Source organism: Neodiprion pinetum, chromosome 6 (genome assembly GCF_021155775.2).
Source record: "Neodiprion pinetum isolate iyNeoPine1 chromosome 6, iyNeoPine1.2, whole genome shotgun sequence".
Taxonomy (NCBI): domain Eukaryota; kingdom Metazoa; phylum Arthropoda; class Insecta; order Hymenoptera; family Diprionidae; genus Neodiprion; species Neodiprion pinetum.
This window is the reverse complement of record NC_060237.1, coordinates 25537360-25558608: the sequence shown is the minus strand read 5'-3', so window position 1 is coordinate 25558608 and position 21249 is coordinate 25537360. Positions and strand designations below refer to the sequence as shown.

The 21249-nt window shown below is 40.1% G+C and overlaps 2 protein-coding genes across 3 annotated transcripts in view; both read right to left on the bottom strand.

Moving 5' to 3' along the window:
• LOC124221818 (extracellular matrix-binding protein ebh) overlaps positions 1 to 21249 on the bottom strand; it is a 48733-nt gene that overhangs the window by 10876 nt on the left and 16608 nt on the right. The window lies entirely within an intron of this gene.
• On the bottom strand, positions 283 to 10742 carry Pits (Protein interacting with Ttk69 and Sin3A). 2 transcript variants are annotated; one of them, XM_046632157.2, is made up of 5 exons: positions 9323 to 10742; positions 4845 to 4999; positions 3626 to 3812; positions 3106 to 3281; positions 283 to 2914 (listed from the first exon to the last, which is right to left on the bottom strand). In XM_046632157.2, exons 1-5 carry the CDS (start codon positions 10080 to 10082, stop codon positions 2774 to 2776), a joined length of 1419 nt encoding a protein of 472 aa, XP_046488113.1. In that variant the 5' UTR covers positions 10083 to 10742; the 3' UTR covers positions 283 to 2773. The 2 variants fall into 2 exon arrangements, with proteins under 2 accessions (XP_046488113.1, XP_046488112.1); XM_046632156.2 differs by having other exon boundaries at positions 3106 to 3353; positions 9323 to 10741.

The following is a 21249-nucleotide window of genomic DNA, read 5'->3' as shown; positions in this document are numbered from 1 at the left end:
CAAATCTTTGTCATTTATGGTAAAAATCAATTTCGGTAATGTATCAACATATCATCCCAATAGTCTATTTTTGATCTATGGTAATCTTACATTACCAGTCAAAGTATCCCTTATAAATTATGCTCAAATTATAAATATATGTACAAAATTTAGAAAAACCGTAAGCGGAAAACTTTCGAAATTCTTACTTGATATAATATTCTTATTAGTTAGAATTTGAGAGAGGATGGAGAAAATAGGAAGTGTCGGAGATCGAATATGAAATAAAAAAGACGACAGTCATTCACATCAACACATATATTTTGTTTATGCTTTTTGCATACATACGATAATCAGTACAGTGTTACGTGAACCATAAAGTATGGTACACTAGAAAATGTATATTCACTACACTACTATCTGACGCTTGGTTTCGTGTTTTTCTGTGATTATACGTAATTATAGAAAATAACTGAATCATAAAAAATTAGGGCGACAGCCTTACCGGGCTTAAGAAGATGTACCGATACACAGTCTCGAACAAACTGAATCAAAGTTACTACCAATATACAATAGAAAATCGATTTACGATAAAGAACGACTCGAAAATTTTTAGTTCAAAAAATAATAAATAATCAATAAACTATATCAAGATAATATATAGAACTCTCCATATTTTTATACTTAGCAAATTGAGTCAGTTAAATATTATACAATCACGTCAGGTTTTACAGCTAATACAAATAAACTACTTATTATTTTTTCAGTGTTATCATTATATAGGTTCTATGTCAATGTACATCATTTGACTCTAGCTTCTGGTGTCATAATATTGATTTCAAAATTCTGGTTTTCATTTATCAAAGGATAAAGAATGGATTGTTAATTTGTATAGAAAGGAAAATATTGCGATTATATATTGCTGTAGTTATACGTTGGATATTATAAATTAATTCAATATATAATGAGAACATCTTCAGAAGCCCATTATTAGGACGTAATATTATTAACTTTAATAAGACAATGTTTCCTGGGACTGCAGCTTTACACTGTGTTAAGACATGTAGATACCAGGTCAAAGATATGATATTTCAAAATCAATTTCGGAAAGGTATGAAGGTCAATCCTCTGATCCATTAGCGATTTTTTACCTTCCACCTGGTACCCCTAGTATTACATAGGAACTACCGATAGAGAGTTAGAGAAAACACCAAATCTTAAATGAATGTAATACAGCACTGAGATTAACGAACTTTTCTCTAACCCAGCTATTTACTACAATGTTTATAATATTGGTACGCTTTACTTATATGATGTGATCCAATATTACCATTTTTACTTCGTTATTGTTTCACTGTCGAACCATAACGACCACATTTTTATCACTGAAAAGCAAGCACAAACTTCAACCCAGTTATGTTTCTCTTTGCATTAAGTTTCTAATAACTTTTCTAATAGTACGATAGTAATGACATGCGCTTAAAATCTAATCGTTTCAATCTGTCGTTTATACAAATATATACAAAAAGGGCCAGGTGTCAAGGTTCTTTAACGTACACGTTTTAGAAAAAAAATCCCTGAACACTGACAAATGGTGATTCATTTTTTTTTTTAATAATTTTTAAATTTTATTATTTATTTATTTATTTATTCTTCAGACATAGCGAGTGTGTGGTTCCTATTTTTCGGGCGTATTTTTTCATCAGGAAAATGAAAAACTGAAAAGCCCTCACTTAAAGTCTAGCATTAAACGTAAAAAAAAAGTTTGGAGAAAAGAAAATATAATTATAGTAAAAGCTCTACCATTGAATTTCGGTCGATACATTACTATTTTTTACACACGATGAAACAATTGTTGAACAGGATATCTTATCTGAAAAACCAAACGGAAAATATAAAATGCAATTTCGAAATATTCGAAAATGAATCGCTTTCATTCCCAAAAAGCCTCCTCGTATTTGGGGAGGCAGTGATTTGTGCAGTAACGAAATAATAATTTACGGAAAAATGATAAAGAAAATTTGTACATGTAATGATGAATATTCGATTAATTGTAAAATTCTTAATAATTATATGTACACATATACATAATGTACAAGGAACCCGCGCTATGGGTTCGAAATGACTGCCTCTTTGTAAAAAAAACAAACCAAGCAGAAAGAGTATACAAATGTCAATTGATAAATTAAAACGGCCGTAAAACAAATTTCACTGACATACACAATATATGAAAAAGAATTAGGCCCAAAAAGTTTTATCACCATCGTACATAGTTAAAAATACAAAGATGAAGACCGTTTAATCTCTGTGCGTACGACGTCTAGCCCACGTCTGAAATTAAACAATAAAAAAAGGCAACTGACGCCTAAGTACAAACCCAAAGAAGGGCACAAGTCCAATCAACCAATGAACGAACATTATATTGCGAGTGTGTCTGTATGAACTCCCAAAACAAAATGCATATTTGTACATCTGCTACGTTATATGTACAAAACCGGTGCCAGCACGTATGCATCGAAGACTTCTTCTCAAAACCAATCGATACTCTCAAAAATCGTAATCGAGCGATATTTACGTCGAATCACAAGCTAGTAACTACCATTGTGATTCTTCCGATACAATTTTACAATCATCCAATTGGCACCTACAACATCTTCGACTCGAGTTAATTGGTTTCTTAAAACCAATATTGACCTCTCCCAAATGTGTTTTCGGTGAGCCTTCACGGTTCCACCAAAATACCCCAATGAGGGGCAGAAAACTTGAGCCTTGACCTTAACGCGAGCACACTCCCTTAAGTTTCTCGCTCTTTCTTTACTTTTAGACCAGAGCCTGCTGTGTCTTCTCCCAAGATAGTCGCTATCTCACCCTGCATAAAGGCCCAAGGAACTGTGCTGTTTGCCAATGGGCATTTTTCACCACTCGGACAGAAGACCTGAAACAACAATTAGAACTTTTATAGCTTTCAAATACACAAAGTGTACATCAAAGCACTTAGAATAATTTACTAGTGATTCTATAAAACCAACTATTTGAGGTATTAACATTTCTCACTTCAATAAAAATTTAATATTTCATCACTATTTGTGTTTCCGAATGAAAAATATTAGTGGTTCACAATCTCACCTCTGTTCCGGCGCCTTGTCGCTTGATGCTGTCACGGCTGCATGGAAAACAGAACTTGTGGTGTTGCACACTAGGGCACTGGACAAAGTGTGTATCTTCCAGACGTTCCTGGCACAAGGTGCACTTTAGAGTTGGTGTCGAAACAGGTTCAGCTCCTGTGGCCTGCGCTACAGCACCTTCGGAAGAAGTTGTTACTGTTGTAGAAGATACATGTCTAGAACCACTAGACCTTCTGCTGCCTGATGACCCTAAAAAGCAGGCAGATTTAATTACTGAAATTTTACTTTAATGCTTTTTCTGATTTACTTTTTTGCACGTAATCTTTATCTGCGGCACTTGAATATTTCTCACTAATTTGAATACTATATGATTGGAAACAAATATAACAATGATTTTCAATACTGCTGAGTTATAGGCATTTGATTTGTACTGTTTGAAATTGGGTCCAAAAAAACGTCGATCTTACAGTTATAAACAATTGAATCTAAAAATTTGAAAATCAAATCTTACAGCTACCAACCTGAGCTATTTGGACTGTGCTGAGAACCCCGTGAAGCACTGCGTTGTTGAGCATTCGATGCCGTTGTTGGTGGGCTTCGGCTAGTTGGACTTGGATTATTTGGTGGCTGTGGCACTGGCTCAGGAGATGTCAGATTATCAGCGACGGACATTAAGGCAGCCATTGGGGATGGGCCACTTGCTGTTCCCTGAAAACAGAAGTAGGTATCAATTAGCGATAGGACCAATCTTTTCCTAGAAAGTTATGAGTACGTTTAGTGTCAGTGTTATCTCTTGTGAGATAAAGTAGTACGTACAATAATCAGACTACAATTTATGGTGCTATTTATGCCTCAATTAGCACATGCGAAAAACATAATAAATGTTATACAACTAATTTTTAAAATACCAAAACTCATCTCCTTTGATATTAATTTCAATTTGCGTATAATGCAAAAACATCATATACCTTGAAAACTCTCAGGCTTATCTTGCACTCTACAATTTCCATTGCAACATTTAATGATAAAATTCACAAAAACTAATCTACAGGATAACCATTTGCGTCACTCTCCACTTGCGTACGATCTGTATTAAAAATCCTATAATCCTCTGGCAATCAAAAATCTTATCAAAGCACAGATAAGGTCCAGTTGCGTAAAGAAGATTTTTAGATAACTCTAACTAACTCATACGTATGTACAAAACTCGCTTATCTTATCCATACTCTAAAAACCAGCCATCAGTCACATTTTCATGAAAGGCGTAACAAACGTTCAACTCATGCTATTTTCAACTTTTATTTTATACCTCGTATGTTATCAAGTATTCGCTATGCTTCTTTACTTTTGCAAATTAAACTATCAGAATTTGCCCACAGAATATGCCCAAACTCAACTAGATATTCGGTATAACACAATTATGGATTTTGTTGTTAATATTCGGTTTTACGTACGCATGCTTCATCAAACTTCTGATAATTATAATGTTACAAACGTGGATATAAAACAATAATGTTTTAAGAACAGGTACTTAGTATGCAAGCAATATGACCCCTTTTGACTAGGTCCGTGGTGCCCTCTTTTTCGTGGCAGGAACAACAGATTTTTATTCGGTACGATTATTTAAGACTCAACTATCATAATCAAATAAAAAATCTTCAAATAACATTGCAATCGAAAAAGAAATAGGAATATTCTATAGTAACAAAAAATCTACACATTCATGGAATACGTACTAACCTGATGATGGTTTGTCTGGGTATTGTCTGCGTTGCCTTCCTGAGAAGGAGGAGGAGGAGGTGGAGGACTTGTTCTTGGACGAAGAGGTGAGCCACCTCCTCCATTTGTAGCAACATTAGCAGCTGCTAAAGGAATTGTTGCGCCAACATATGCGCCTGGAATGAAAAACGTTTTATAAAAAAAATTATACAACTCGTTCGTCGGACAAAAAAAATTTTTTAACAAACAAAAAAGCAATTATTTGTTCGAACCAAATGATTACCGCACACATTCGCAATCTTATAAATTATAATTCACGGACTAAAGTTGGTTTTATCTACTCTACTGTCAAGCCAATTTTTTTTTTTACATATTTTATTCACTTCTGTCGTGTATAAACTTAGTTACGTCGAAACAAATTCGAAAACTTGGTGTGTTATCCTCACAGTGCAAGACTTCATGGCAGGAACGTCAAGCACCTTGAATTCACCGTGCGTGACTTGAAATTCATTTTCTCGAATTTGTATTCAAAGATGAATACGTCTGGGAGGAGACCTTTTCTATTAGGAACACAATGGTGCTCATTACTATTTTACTATTATACTATTTACATGATTTATTATGCGTGTCACGACATTCATATCGAACCTGCAGGAATGTCAATGATTTATTCATTCCAATACGCCTACTTTTTACGCATTTCCAATTAGAACCCTCTTTCTTTCTTTCCATTCCGATAATATTCAACTCGATACCAATTTTGCAACTCCGTTTACATGATATTCAATTTTTACAACAAATAATATAATTCTCACATCCGCCTCATCATCAAAATTCTTCGACTACAGTCATGAACTTATATAGAATTTCGATAGTAGAAGAATTGCCCTGACAATTAACAAAGCTATCGTAATTAATCATTCAACCTGTGAAAATATAGTAAAATAATAGATAATACACGACACTTTAAAGTAAAAAAAAACATCGCGGTACAGATGTTGAAAATAACGAGGTAAGCGGTTGGACAACGTCAGAGAACGGCGGTATTCTGTGGAAACGAACTCGTGGTTGGGGCAGGAAAATGTGGCATTGGCGCTCTTTTGCTGTACGGTGACCGTGGTTAGCTTTTGTAATGTTTGTCATCGTCACTCATCTTCATCTCCTTTCTACACCCGAACGAGGGGGGAGGGGCTACGTAACAAAGTGACCGAGTATATTTTAATTTAAAAGGCGATGACGTAATCAACAGCAGCAAACCTACAGCAACATTAAAATGATGTTGACACATGGCAGCGGCACAAGCTCTGGGTTACAACAACCGTTGCTCATTGTGACCTCGAATAACAGCGTGGACCTTGATAAATGTCGTCAAGAGAGACTAAACAAAGGAAAAACTTTGTATCTAAATTTCTTGTCAAAAATGACGTCCGTAGCACGCTTTACGTGCGCGAAGAAACAACATATTGATCACGTATAGTATATTGTATCTGTATATGCAAATCGTAAGGTATCTGAAACAACACGGAATAATTTTTTCCCACATAAACAGCATACGTACGTATAGTAAATAAAAGCGTTAGACTAGCCGCGATAACATAACGTTAGTAAAGGAGGTCGTACCAGGATATACGCCGATGTGTAAATGAGATAGGTGTACGCGGAGAGATAGATAGGCAGGACAGAGAGACAGGTGTACACGTATGCGTGCGCCTGAAGAAGAAGAAAATAAAATAGGGGAAAAAAACAAGAAAAAAGAGCGGCATTCATCGCGAGCAGATCTCAGGCCGTGACCAGAGCCAAACGGACAGATAGTCAGCGGGCAAGCAGCGGCTGCCACTGCAGAGACGTGTGATCGGTACTTTTCCGTGACGCGCTCATTTCAATGTAACGCCGCTGCACAGGCTGATGGATATCCTCGAATACTCGTGCACGTTTCTACATCGATGCTGGCTCGACGGATAGATCGGATGGACGAACGGCGGCGGCTCGCTAGCGGGTTACCGATGAAGCGTACGTACGTGTATTTGCACAACACGTGCGCGCGCTATCGCCGTTCGTCCCCCTCGGGCTGCGACGCTGAGCGTCCAACATAATCGGTAGTCGGCGTCGCGCGACGCGACGCTTCGGTGTGCAGCCGAGCAAGCGAGACATAGACGTCCTTTCGTTCCTCCGTCGTACGTCTCTCTCTCCCTCTCTTGTTTATGTGTGTAACTGGCAACAGATGTTGTAGGCGGCAGCGACGGCGCGGTGTGGCGGGCGCCAGCAAAGGCTTAGTCACCATCCGTCGTCGTCGTCGTCGTCGATCGATAGTGGCCTTGTTTCGAAAGTAAATTGCCTCCTTGCGTACGGCTTTGGCTCGATGTCTCTCGGATGCTCTCCCTCGTTCCCCTTATTATGACGTAGAGCTTCTGGAGATGGTATTTATTATACACCGTGCGTACATGGATCGCTCTGGTGATATAATATAAATACAACTCCCCACACCACTCGCGTATTATTATCTATGATTATCGCGATTAGGTAAATCTTACACGTTGTGAGAAGGGTAGTATAAAATTTTATAGAGAGAAATTGGCCTGTTTTTCACTTGCATAAATTGCCCAACAATTAAGCACTGTACACAAACGTATTACGTATGATACAACTGAAATTTATATACAATTAAAAATATATTGTTCAATGCATGTACAAATTAAATTATGTATTTAGTTTGAAAGTTGAATACTGGGGGAATCATCGTCATCTTAGTCATTGATATCGCGCGATTACAGCTCAATTCCTGAAAATCCATTTGCTTAATTCGACGTTTCCTTTCATGACGTCCGTTTATTTCCAGAGACCGATCTTTGCCAGCATCTGGCTATTTTTAAACAGGCACAAGCGTATGCTAGCTGGGCGTATCTTAGAGCGGAAATAGTAACCTCAGATATAAAAATGGTAAAAGAAAGCTAAACAAACCGAGACCGCCGAAGCTCTTTGCCGAATGAAATTGTTTTCTGAAACTAGCAGAATCACGCCACGAATTTTATTTTTTTAAATTATTTTTACCCATCCAATCGGGATGATGACGGTCGCGTCAAAGAAATCATCCCAAGAAATCGGTTATTTAGGTGTAGATTGAGGATATTCGAAATAAATATACGAGATGATGAATTTCGATATCAATTTCAGTGACTAACGATTAAACTAGTGGATGTTGATGAAACAAGAGGATGAATTCACTTACTGAAACACACTATGCCATTCCGCTTTGTTTCAATTTCTTATTCGTACCTCGTCGTCGGTAGAGAGTATTGGTTCAACGTTCTAAGTCACTTGAAGGTTAATTAATAATGAAGAAAAAAAAAGCGGCAATGCAATGACCGCGGCCAGAAAATTCTTTGAACCTGGGAAAGAAGTTATTGCACGCGAAGTAGAAAATAATAATGAAAACACGAATAATAATCATCGCGACGACGATTGTACACATTCCCGCATTATAGGTGTACGTCGACATTATACGAAAGCAATTAATATTTCGACGCTGTGTTAAGGTCATAGTAGAAAGTCTTTACTGGCTAAACAACCGTTACGATTCAAGGTTATCCTGTATCTTTATTCGGTGAAGCGTTTAAAATACACGATGCGAGCGCAAATTAAAGGTGGAACAAATTAACCTTGTACGAAAAATACACTGACAGAATACAATTAGAAACCGAAATCATACATAATTTCGTTCAAATTCACGATACGGAACTTATTTTCCACTATTAAAGCAACCGTCACAGACAATGCGATCGATGCACTAAAACCATCGTTTACCGTTTCAATTTCATTTCAACCATGGTATTTAAAAACCGGGGTATCCGAACTCGATGTACATAAAGTATGAAGCAACACAGGTTCATTCATTGGTCTAAACATACGTGATCGTGACGTCACACGGCCATCTGACGTCACAGGTCAGTACAACGCTTTTTTGTCGTCCTAAACACGTGCATTCGTAGTTCGTATACGGCAAGTCATACGTGTCATCGTAAAGTTTTACGTATTCGACCAATAAGCAACTAAACAACGTGGATGAGATCATTCATGGGGGGAGTGAAAAACAGAGAAAACACATTTTGCGGAGGTTCGCGTGTAACTTCGTGTCGTACCTACCTACGGTGTATTGACCCGATAAATGACGATGTAAACTACTTTCTTTAGAAAATCTCTTTCTTCCCCCCATGCTTCGGAGTACACGGAGACTTTTTTCCCTCTCTAATATCATCGAAATGCGCCTACAATCTTGACCGGCATCGTGGCCCACCTAGAAACGTAACGAGGCCAATTTAATCGTAAATTTTAAGAGCTTAGTTCACAGGATTATCTCGAATCGAGATCGTAAGATTGCGAGTGTGCGAGGTGTTGTATTTCCATAATCAATAACTCGGCGCGTCCACCGCGCGAATGATCCGATCGTTAAGCGGAGTAAGTAAGTAAGGTCCCCCTTTCCGCGAATCGGAAACTCAACTTACCGTTCGATTTAAAGGTAGTAGCCGTATCGAAACTCGGCGCTCTGACCGGGTGCTTTTCCTTGTTTCTATCCTGAACGTAGCTGACGGCCAGACTGACGGCGGGTAAAGAATCACCCCTGGTTAAAGGTGGCCGAACCGGATGCTGCTCCTCGAGGGACAACCTTTTCTCGGAGGTATGCTCGTCCTCGTCGATGGCCGAGATGCCTCGTTTCAGCCCTGCTATACCCCGGGTATGGCTGAGATTAACGTGGTGAGCAACAGCGGCCAAATGTGCGTTAGCAGTGATTCGTACGTTGCTTCGCATCCCGTTTGTCATGTCGTGCGTCTCTTCGTGCCTGGATAGCTGCTGCTGTTGCTGTTGTTGTTGTTGCTGCTGTTGCTGCTGCTGCTGCTGACGCGAACTCGAGTTGAATTCGGTTATTGAATTTCGATGGTGCAGCTGAGAGTATCCTCCTCCCGGTATGTTGTGGTGTCTCGAGTGAGTCTGAGGCGTATTTTGTATCGGCAGAACGTCTAGATTCGAGCCTCCGTTGTGCTCCGTGTGACTGGACGTTCTGTAAGCTTTCGACGCCGATGGTCTAGTGTCTTGAAAGCCGTGTGCTTTTTTCAGCTGCTTCGCCGAGTCGAGGACCAGGTCTATCCTGTCCGCGCCCTCGTAGTTGACGCAGCCTCGGCAGACGGGCTCGGAAAAGTCCATTATCATCGCCCAGGGCATTCTGGGAAGATCGCAGAGGTAACATTGCGTGCGTTTTCCCATCATCTTTATTTCCGGTTTTGTTGCCTGTTTCGGTTCTCGAATATGAGATTATACCTTCACCCTCTAGCACATCTTACTTTAACACGAGTCAACGTCTAACGGAAATCCCCCGAAATGTTTTAGAGAATATATAAAATTATTCTCAAGTAATGTTGAAAAATCGATTCACACAATTTTTAAACTCAACGAAACAAACACGTAATAATAATAGTTTTAAAAAAGTAAACGCCGCGGATTGATATTGTTTAACACACCACAGAACTTTTCTTCTTCTTTATCTTTGTTTTATGTTTTTGACTTTTGTTTTTACTTTTCAGTTAATTCTCAGCCCGGCGCCGATTCTTAAACTACGCCGCTTCTGAATCCAATCAATAGCGATCACACGCGGGTAAGTAAGGGGCACGGGTAGTACGATATATCACTCGGGGGGGAAAAAAAAACCTCCGATTAAACGTCGGTTGGTATAATAATCACCACTGGAATACCGCAGGCGTGTAGGTCACTCGGATAAGCGATATATAATTCGGCTCAGGGATTTGAGCGGGCGAAATCGGTTTTACGAAACGTAGCAGTGAGTCCGCGGTTCGGGGCGGTAGGTAAAAAAGCCACGCGCGTCGCAGCCGTACGCAACCGTACGCAGAGACGAACGCTGGAGAATGCGGCGGCAAAGCGGGCGACGGGTGACACCCCTGCGCCTCCACCAGACGAGCTCTCTCCGCCAATCGGACGTTGTGGCGTCATAAAATACGACGTCATAATTGGCGCGCATGCGCGCGGAGAAGACGTCAGACGAGAGCTGTGGTGGAGCGAAGGGGGGGAGACACGTAGCCGGGAATCGAGGCGAGCGCGCGATTCGCCATGGATGAGGTGGCGAGGCGTCGGAGGGGCGGGAGGGGGGGGGAGGGGAGTGGAGGGACCACTACCGCATTTTACACTCGAGAAAACAGCGCGGCGATAACGCGTTTGCGTTTTTGGGTCATACCGCTGGGGTTTTATACACGCTCTCTTTAAAACGCCACAATATTATGATACCGCAACCGGAGTTCAGAGTTCCATACCATTGCCATGCCTACTCGCGCGGTTCGTACCAAGTGATTTGCTTTTGCAACGCGACATGTATGCACGTTAAATACACGCCTACGGGGGACTCGCGGTTGCATTTCCTTTATTTTCAACGATCCTACAGCAGGCCTTGTTTCACGTTCTCCGCATAACTCCAGGGCCCCGGCGTTGGACGGGTAATGGAACTTTCGTTTCTTCAAATAAACAGTGATCATTTTGGTTAGGACGATCTGTGTTTGTTATAGGCACGATAACTATTCATTCTACAATTATAGGTTCTTGTGAAATCACGTGATCATATCCGACGTTCCGTTTCGTATTTACCACCGGGCTGATTAATTTTCGTTTACAGTTCACAGTTTTTACCGTTTCAACTTCAATCCACGATATAGAATTAAAAGGCGGTGTCCTGGTAGAATTCGACGTTAACGTATATATCTGCGAGTATCCAAGCCGCGTGTATCGACGCGAAAAATGGCTTAACAGTACGATTCTGTATACAATTCTGAACAAAAACACTACAACGCATTTTCACTTAACGCGGAAATAAAGAAATGGCAGGAATTATACGAAACCGCAGTAATAAATTCGTAGAACTCGTGCCGTTTTTTTTTATTTCCGTGCCAAGTGAAAATACATCGGAGTATTTTTGTTCAAAATTGTGTGTAGAATGGGGCTGTGTTGCGTTTGAGATAGGCGGGCTTCAATATTTGGAGATATAAGTTATGCGTAAAAGTCGAATTCGACCCAGGCATCTCCGTAATGTTACCCTACTGGCAAGACCGTAATAATCACCCCGTTATAACCTCACCGATATTGCCGACCAATTAACTCGTACCCGAAATGACTGTATATATTACAAATACATATTTTATGTATAAGCCATGGTACACAATTTAAATGACTCATAAAAAACAGTTAGACGATTTCAGAAATGACATAAATTTTACAACGGTGAACGCTAATCCCCGTTGATGTTCTACCTGTTATTACAGCTAAACTGATGACGTAAACTCAGGGTCGCTTGTAAGTTTTCACTTTTAAATTGCATTCGCGTATTTTAGTTGTAACTATGTACATTTTGATCGTGCCATCTTTTTCCTGTTCCGTGATTGTAAACGCAGTGAAGAACAGAAGAAAAGAGAGAACTCCTCGGTAACGTGCTGCCCGTGGCTACAAAAGTACAGCGAGCGAGCTGCATATATAATAATTTTATCGCTTTTTCTCGGAGCGCGATAAGAGGCCGGTGATAACGGGTCCGATAGTAACGTATACACAGTGCACACGGTCCCCTGACTTTCGCTGCGCCGCTCTTGTTAATACAATATCGAATTGAATGCAAGCGGAACACTCGGGCCAGTTATGCAACTTATTTACCCGACTAGTCTGATGTCGTTGACCGGCTTTTAGACTTTTTATACGATTTCATCGTGAGAGGCGTCGAATGTCACGAGGGGCTCCTTGTCTCGGGCGTTAATCCAATTTCCTGCAAATTATAATACATGCGACTACTAGTCCACCAGCATAGCCTATTATGGTAATTTGAACGGACCTGTGCCGTCACCGTTAAAGACTCAAGTCCGCGCGATATCATTTGCACACAACAACCATAGATATAATACTGTATCAATTTCAATCGCATGTATATCGTCATGCGATAACGATTTATTTTACGCGTTGCGTGAAACGGATCTTACAATCGTCGACCTGCAGCAGATATTTAAATACAGGCTTGTAGATCAAATATTTTTGAATAGATTTTCAAGCATGCATACACGAGCCTAGGTTTTTTGCAACTAGTACAAAATACAGCGTCACGCATTTCAGTATACCGTATCCGCCATCTTAGCGTCTTTGATGACATCACTCTGACATCATTCGACGTTCGAACTGTCCGTGGTCCGCACGAGCTTGTAACGTGATTCGTTCCGTACTTATCAAGTGTCGTAAGGTTTTCACCGCATATATATATATACACATATATTGTGCAATTTTCATGCAAACATGAATAACGTAATATATATATACATACATGATTGCGATGCACGCACGGGCCTGCGCTGTATGTATACATATATATTGCGTTCTTTTTCACTTTTACTCGAAAGCAAACGAAACGCACAGCCACACGTATTAACAAATCTAAACTATGAATAAGCGACAGCATTGTTTTTGCAGCGCGCATCGCTAATCACGTGCGTTTTTTTCTGACGAATCTCTTCCGACCTTATCTCGCGCGTGACTGCCAAAACGAATGGCGACGATATCGTACGAGGACCAAAGTAAACCCACGTCAGTAGATATCTGTTATGTATTTTACGAACTTTCATGTTGATATATAGATGACATACTAGTGACACCTGTGCATATACACACATACATGCATGTATATATACCAGAACGCCTATTACAGATAGTATTTAATTTCATTTATACATTTACACACGCGATACGAATGCGCGCATACGTATATGGTATGTATACATATACATATATTATACATATCGTACGGGTGTTATATATATTATTTTATTTGCCATACAACGAGGTCTGGAATTGAATGACCTTGAAATCTTTGACATATATACGTATAATTTTGTATCCACGTGATCAAAAGATTCCACACGCAGGTTGGTCCTGATGTGAATGAAAACCTGTTTCTGCAAATGTTTGCCGTTTAACTTTTATTCTTTTTTTTTTTTATTTTCAATTTTAGTCGCTTGTTTTTTCTCCGAAACGGTGGGAAGGGGGAAGGGGGAAGGGGAGAGAGGAGAGAGGAGAAGACGTTGAATGCAAAATAATTACAAATGATGTAACACGTACCGCCAGATAAACGTACAAGTATATACGTATCTGTACGTATAATTTAGATCAAATTTTATACGTATAATGTATATCTTATCTCTGCAGCTACCGGTACGAATGTGCAGCTATTCAGATAATGATCTTCTTTCATAACCCAGCGTTCAGATAAAAAAAAATTTTTTTTTAAATATTATATCAACGAGTACGACTCCGAGTATTCCTGTCAAATAACACATCTACCAAGTTTACCGTACAACATATCATTTTCGTATTGTTATGGATTCTTCTTTTAACTCCACGGTGGAAATAAATACCATTTCAAGCAGATCGTGACATTTTAATGTTTCTCCCAATGTAAGTCACGCTTAGCTGCTCCCGAGTACGTGCCTCGAGTTGTGGCTGTGTGACGTCACCTCCCGACGTCTGGCAACCATGTTCGCGCTGTTGCCAAGTAGCCCCCCGCCCCCCAGCCGCATACCGAGTCTATGTATTTCTGTTAGATCCGGGGCAATTCCCTTGGAACAAACTGCCTAAAATAATCTAATTCCCGAGTCTTTGCGGGTAAATCATTCCAGCGTACATCATTAATTTTTCTCCCTACACATGACCGGGAGTAAATTTTTTTTCAGAGTGTTTTTGAAAAAAAAAGAAACACGTTTTATTTAATCAATACTTGGACCGGTATACAATAGCTCGAGGCATGTTCAGCCATTTTGTCACGTCACAGCAGCGCCGGCTAGCCGGAGAAAATCAATCCGGTTTCTCTACTAACCTTTCGTGAAAAAAAGCGATGCCGTTCGTGCCGCTGTACTACCGTATTCGAAAACGTAGACTGTAGTCTTTAAGGGTCCGTTGCGATATTGACCCGAGGTTGCGTTAGGTTATTTCTGTTGAGTTCGAGCACCTTTTCTTCTGTCGGAGCAGCACTGCAGGCCGCGTAATTCTCTGACAATTATTCTCGCCATTGTTCATTCGACGCGAATGAATAGTTTTGTCATTCTGTAGGTGCGATTTTTGTCAATGGGGACGCAATGCATCGCTGTCTCTGCAGTAAACAGGACCTTGAATCAAATTGTCCTTGATCCGTATTTCGTTTTTGCGAAATCGTTACGCATCGGGACACGTTCGCGAAATGAATTGGAAAAAAGATCTCCTAACGAAATAAAAACAATGAAATGTACCATATAAATTCACTTTGTATTAAATGTTTTTTTTTTGTTTATGCATTGCTTCCATCCATTCGAGCAGTGATGGTAAAATGCGCTGCTCGATTTCCTTTCTACATATACATGTACGAGCATTTCTTGTCGCGAGTGAAAATTCACCGTATACCTGCACAACCGATATACGATGCCCCGTTATATTACGTGTATGTACTTTATGCCGTACCGACGCTGTACAGGCAGCCTTTTTTCGAATATTACCGCGAGTTGAATAAATGATCTTTTGTATCTCCCCAAGACTGGGTAAAGTCTAGAGCGAAGAACGTACGCCTCCGTTAGTTCGTTTACTTTGGTCGGAAATAGTTTCTGTTTGGTTTTCTGGGCTGAGTCAATGGCGTGACGTCAGAGGGGTTGTGAGAGGCGGGAGCGATATAAAAAATAAAAAATAAAAAAATTGCGTCGCACGGAAGAAAATTATTTTTCGATTTAAATCCGAACGGTCCTCGTGCGTTACGTAAATTGTTTGACACGATACAACGTCTACCGCAAAGTATAGTATAAGGAGATACGGCAGATTGAGATTATAAAATTAATCTTTTCTATTTTAGTTTCTCCCTCGACGCGACACCTATACCTACACCTATAATGCGCACGTCCGATACATGTCTGCCTCCGTAAAAATATCCAACGAATGTATTTTTTATTTCTTTTTTCTCATTCGTTTTTATTCCGAGCTAATCCTAAGCCTCGCCTATTGAACCGTTGAGGAGACGTTCAAATATGTGTACGCTTACGCTATTAGAATTCTGTGGGTTGTTGTTGATTTTTCCCCGTTTTTTGGTCCTTCAAGTTCCATGCTGCTCACTCCCCTTCTAATCGCTAATTTATCTTGACCCAAAGGAGAAGAATTGAAAAAGTCAGGGACAAAATTGGCTAGAGAAACAGGTATCAATGATTTAAGAATGCTGCAAAATGTAACATACATGTATAATAAATACGTGCATGTTGTATGACACGTGATGTCATAATCATCGCTTAAGTTTGTGCTTGTTTGTAAACAGGTCGCGGTCTGCAGTCGTCGCGACGTCCCGCGTGCTGTCGTACACGCTCGTGACGTCACGCGGCAAGAGAGGACAGACTGTTAGAATGCGGTATAGGGAGAACACCGTCAACACCAGTACGAAACACATCACGCCGCCGCTCTACAGTTTCTGCCTCGGTCAATACCACGCGTTCAACAGTGCACTGCGCATTAAAATTTTATTTTGCTTCCCTCTTTTTTTTTCAACGTCTTCTTCTTCTCCTTCTTCTTCTTCTTATCTTTTAATTTCTTTTCCTTCCCTCCCTTCTCTCAACCAAAATAGATGCTCGTGATTGTACTACAGGATCATCTACATTGCCGGAGGTAACTGATGCTGACGTATGTATACGTATATGTATAGGTTTTTTGATAAATTCCTCATGTTGATACGTGTATACCCATCGATGTATGTACGCTCAGAATCGATACTGTAATATGAGACCGAAAGCTGTGCGTATATGCAACGTATTACCGTTTATCGAGTACGTAGTAGGATGAGTATGTTATTGCATTCAACATTCTGTAAAAGGCCGTGGTACCGTGTACCGTGGTATTTATATTCATACGTGAATTTAATGAATATCACACTACATGTCGTGCCAATATCTGTTATAAACTACAACTTATTGTTACTACGGTACGTGCATAATGTGATTTCTGATCGGTGGACAGGGTACACCGTGGGGTATGGTAATTCGATACCAAGGACAAGGCTGCACTTCCACGTATGGACAAGAAATAAGCCTCACAGTCCCGCAGTAAGATTATCCAGCCGCCGACTATATCTATACATCGTTCCCAGGGAAACCTTGCGGCAAATTTTTCTTATTTCTCTTTCTTTCAAAGGATCAGGTACGGGTCAGAAAGTTTTTCTTATATTATTTATTTCGCCATAGCTGACGGTCCGTCGGTCGGCAGGTTTACTGGCCAAGTGACCCTGCTCGAGTGCTCGCCGTTGCTGCGGTTTGTGCTGCCTGGCTGGCTGGGTGGCTGGATGGCTGGATGGCTGCCTGGCTCTCTGGAGTATGGTCACGTGATCGTCCAGACGGTACGGGGCTTTGGGATGGCTGCTGGTTGTACATACCTACAACGTTATACGTAGTGCGTAGCGTTCTGTGCTCTCCGTTCGGGCAGGTGGCCCAAGCGATGCGATGGTTAATTGTTTTTTGCTTCGACGATGGACGTCGCCTCGTCCCACTTCGTTTGCCGCGTTAAAATTGCAGATGGACGATTTTCCTCTACCGCCTCGCTTATACACAGTGATGCAATGTAAGTATACGGATGTAAATATGTTGTGCTATTTTTTAATTTATTTTAGTTTTTTATTTTCTATTGCGTTGCAGAAACTGCGTATACGTCATCTACATTATTAAGGAAATTATTAACGTGTAAACAAGTAGGTACACGAAAATCTTGATGGTAACTTGAATACAATAAGAGTTTTTTTCTAATATATGTGTAAGCGTTCGTGACTTGATATGCAAAATACCGGCGGAAACGTGCTTGTCAGGTGATTTTGCAGTCGGAAGGATTTACGTTTTTATTATTTTGATTTTCTGTTGTTATTTACTTCTTTTTTTCATTTTTATCTTTTTATCTGTTATTTCTCTAGAAGTTTTCAAATTTCATGCGCCAGCGACACGACACCGACGTCCAAGTGCATATTGCACTGTGGGATAATTGTGGAATCGCGTGACGAAGCAGGGAGAGACGCAGAGAGGTATGCATGCGTGCACGCACTCCGTATACCCACCTATACCTACACGCACGATGTACGCGGCACGAAAGCAGGCCGTTGCGCATGCACGGTTGATACATGCATGTTCATTGTTCACCTACAATATGTATACACGCAACTATATATGTAGGACGGAGCGAAACGCTCCAACGCAACGTTGCGTGTGCACCGCGAAAACCGACGTCGACGTGCGTCGCGTGCAGCACGAATGTAATCCCTGTTCCTGATCCTGGTTGCCCTTTGGTTAACTAGCTCCACCCACGATACCGGCCAGCTTTCATTTACGTGTGCCTGTGTATATGCATCCATTGTATTATCGTCCGTGTGTGACGAGCAATGCATGCAATGCTGTTGCCTTTGGTCGTTTTTTTTTAATGACTCGACAACGCGTCATCGTATTTTATCAATTTATTTTATCGGTGCAACATTTAATACCACAAAGATATGTGGTTATTTTTCGCTCTTTTTTTCTCGTCTTTCCCTATTTCTCCCTCTCGAATATTTTTATTTCTTTCTTCTTTACTTTCTTGCTTTTTTCCCCCCTTATTACGTTGCGTTATGTTATGCATTTCCTTCAGTGTTCGAGAAACCGTTGCGGTATTTCTCCCGTGCAGAGCTACGAAACCAATTCCGTGGAGCCCATTCTTTGTCTTATCTTTTTTCTTCGGTATACATCGTTACGGTTATGTCTTTCGTTTCCGTTCGAGGGTATAAGATTAATTCATTCGTTCTTCTGTCCGCGACTTTATCCGCTTGTCCTTCAGGAGTTTGGGCAGAAATGTATATGTTGAAGAAGAAAAAAATGAAATAGAGTATACATAGTACAAAAAAAAAAAAGAAAAAAATCTGTCTCGGTAAAGAATTCTTCTCGTAATATTTATAATGTGCAGTTGTATTATTATATGTGCAGGAAAAAGCGTCTCTCGTGTTTTCATCGAGGATTGTTGTCGGTGAAATTTGTCCCTTCAGTTTTCATCGCGACAAACCAATCGACGTTGAACGCTAGCTTCTTTCTCCGTTACTTCTTTGGATATTTCGAACGTTTTATGCTTACGTTAGGGCCACGAGTTGGGTGTACATGTAAATCTGGATACCTGTACACAACCATACATGTACATACATATATATATATACAACTAATATGTGTAGGTATACATCTGTTAGTCAGCACAAGTATCGGGCGAGCGTGTCGTGACGTAGACAGTTGTAGTATTACAGTTACACTTCAACTTGTCAGCGACAAGGTTTCCTACGAATGTATGGAGCAAGGTACAGAGTATAGAGCCGTAGATTGCAGGGTTTAGAGTGCATTGTGGAGCGCAACGCCGACCGCTCGTAATGCGTACGTGCCATGTATGATATACGTAGTTGGTAATATCAGGTGTCCTCCATCCAGTGACGTAAATGACAAGACTGGTGGTCACGTGTCGGGGAGTTTTAGCTCCGTCTGGTGACAGTCCCTACTTGTCAGCACGTACATACGGAGACGGCAAAAAATACCTACATACGAAGATATGCTGCAGAGGTAGACACGCGTGGGAAATCGAAGTTTGCTGTATCAGCTATTGCAGGTACATACATATATCTCCGTGTAGAGATAAGCGTAGTTTCCACTTTCCAACGCTGACACAATAAATGAGAGAGAGAGAGAGAAACAGAACTGTTTTAGCGCGAAAGATGCAAGGTTGGTATTTGAAAGAGCATCTATTGCATTTTCGTACTCGTTGCTTTTTTATTGCAATAGCACGTATATGCATGAATTACACACATGTATACATATATGAAATATTACCTTGTACTCATCAGATTTTGCAGGAAAGCACGCGACCCGCAGCTAATTATGTGTTTGTTTTTAACTCGGTTCTTAAAAAAAAGTTTGTTGACGTTGAATCATTGCTTCGCAGAAGATTGCGATATCAGTTATTCGCAAACATCCGTGGATGGGGGGAGGGTGGGTAGGGAAGGGGGAGGGGGGTAACAAGAGCAACATTATAATCATGTACAAAAACGTTGATTACGACTTCGAGGCTTGTAACGAAGGAGTCGGACTCTCGCCGCACGTTATATGTACCATACATACACGTATGTCTATATCTATACTTCTATACTAATATTATAAAGAGGAAAGATTTGATTTTTTGTTTGTTTGTTTGTTTGTTTGAAATGAATAGGCTCCGAAACTACTGGACCGATTTATAAAATTCTTTCACCGTTGGCAAGCTACACTATTCCCGAGTGGCATAGGCTATGTTTCATTTTCAAAAAAATTAGAGATGCTTACCAAAACTTGAATAATCTAACCCAAGTTGTAAAAAAATAAACAAAAAACTTCCTTCAATCGCGTGCGCTGCGAAAACTATTAATGATAGAACAAAATGATGTATTACAATTTTTCAGGACACATCACTATCTATAAAAAATGTCGCGACAGCATGTCTCTATCTTTTATAGTTACGTCACAATAAGCGTCCTTTTATTAAAAACTAGCAGCCCATCCCGGCTTAGCACGGGCATATAATAATATTATGTAATAATATAAATGTTATTTTTTTAGAAACTCATTGTAAACATTGTGTATTTTCTTTTATTATATTATTATATGCCCGTGCGAAGCCGGGATGGGCTGCTAGTATTATATATGTATACTTACGTATAATTCTTGAATGTAGATAAGACGACGCGCTCGGTTTGTGAAACACGTATACGTTATGTTACAAAACTTTCAGTCCGCACTGTGCATTTTGCGTATAAGAGACGCACACATAAATACGAGTACGTGTAATGACTCTGCTCATAAATACGTATTACGTATGTATTTACGTATATCGTATAACTTATGCAACTGCGGAGGTTGTTCAAATATTTTCGGATTTCTATGTAGACGACGACGTCTCGTGACTCGATCGACTCGATATAGGTTCGAGTCAGGATCGTGTTTTAAATTGCAAATAATCGTCGCATTGTTATACGGATAGCAATAGGTACATAACATTGTTGTTCACATAGGTGGAAGAATGTACGTACGTACAATACGTATGAAAGAAACTTGTGACGAGAAAGGTACGAAGAAATACTATCAAGTTTATTTTAACCGGTAGAAACTTTCCAAGTTGATTGGTAAAGAAAGGAATAAAAATTTTAAAACAAACGAGTGCAGGTAGAAAGTGTGCAGATACACACATCCATTCTCTAACGGGGTAAAGAGTTTTCAATAAAATTAAAGATCGTATAGCTGGATAATTACACGTAAATACCTTGTGTGTACATATAATACGAACTTTTGCGGCTTATCGCCGAATATGGATTGACGGGATTAATTAA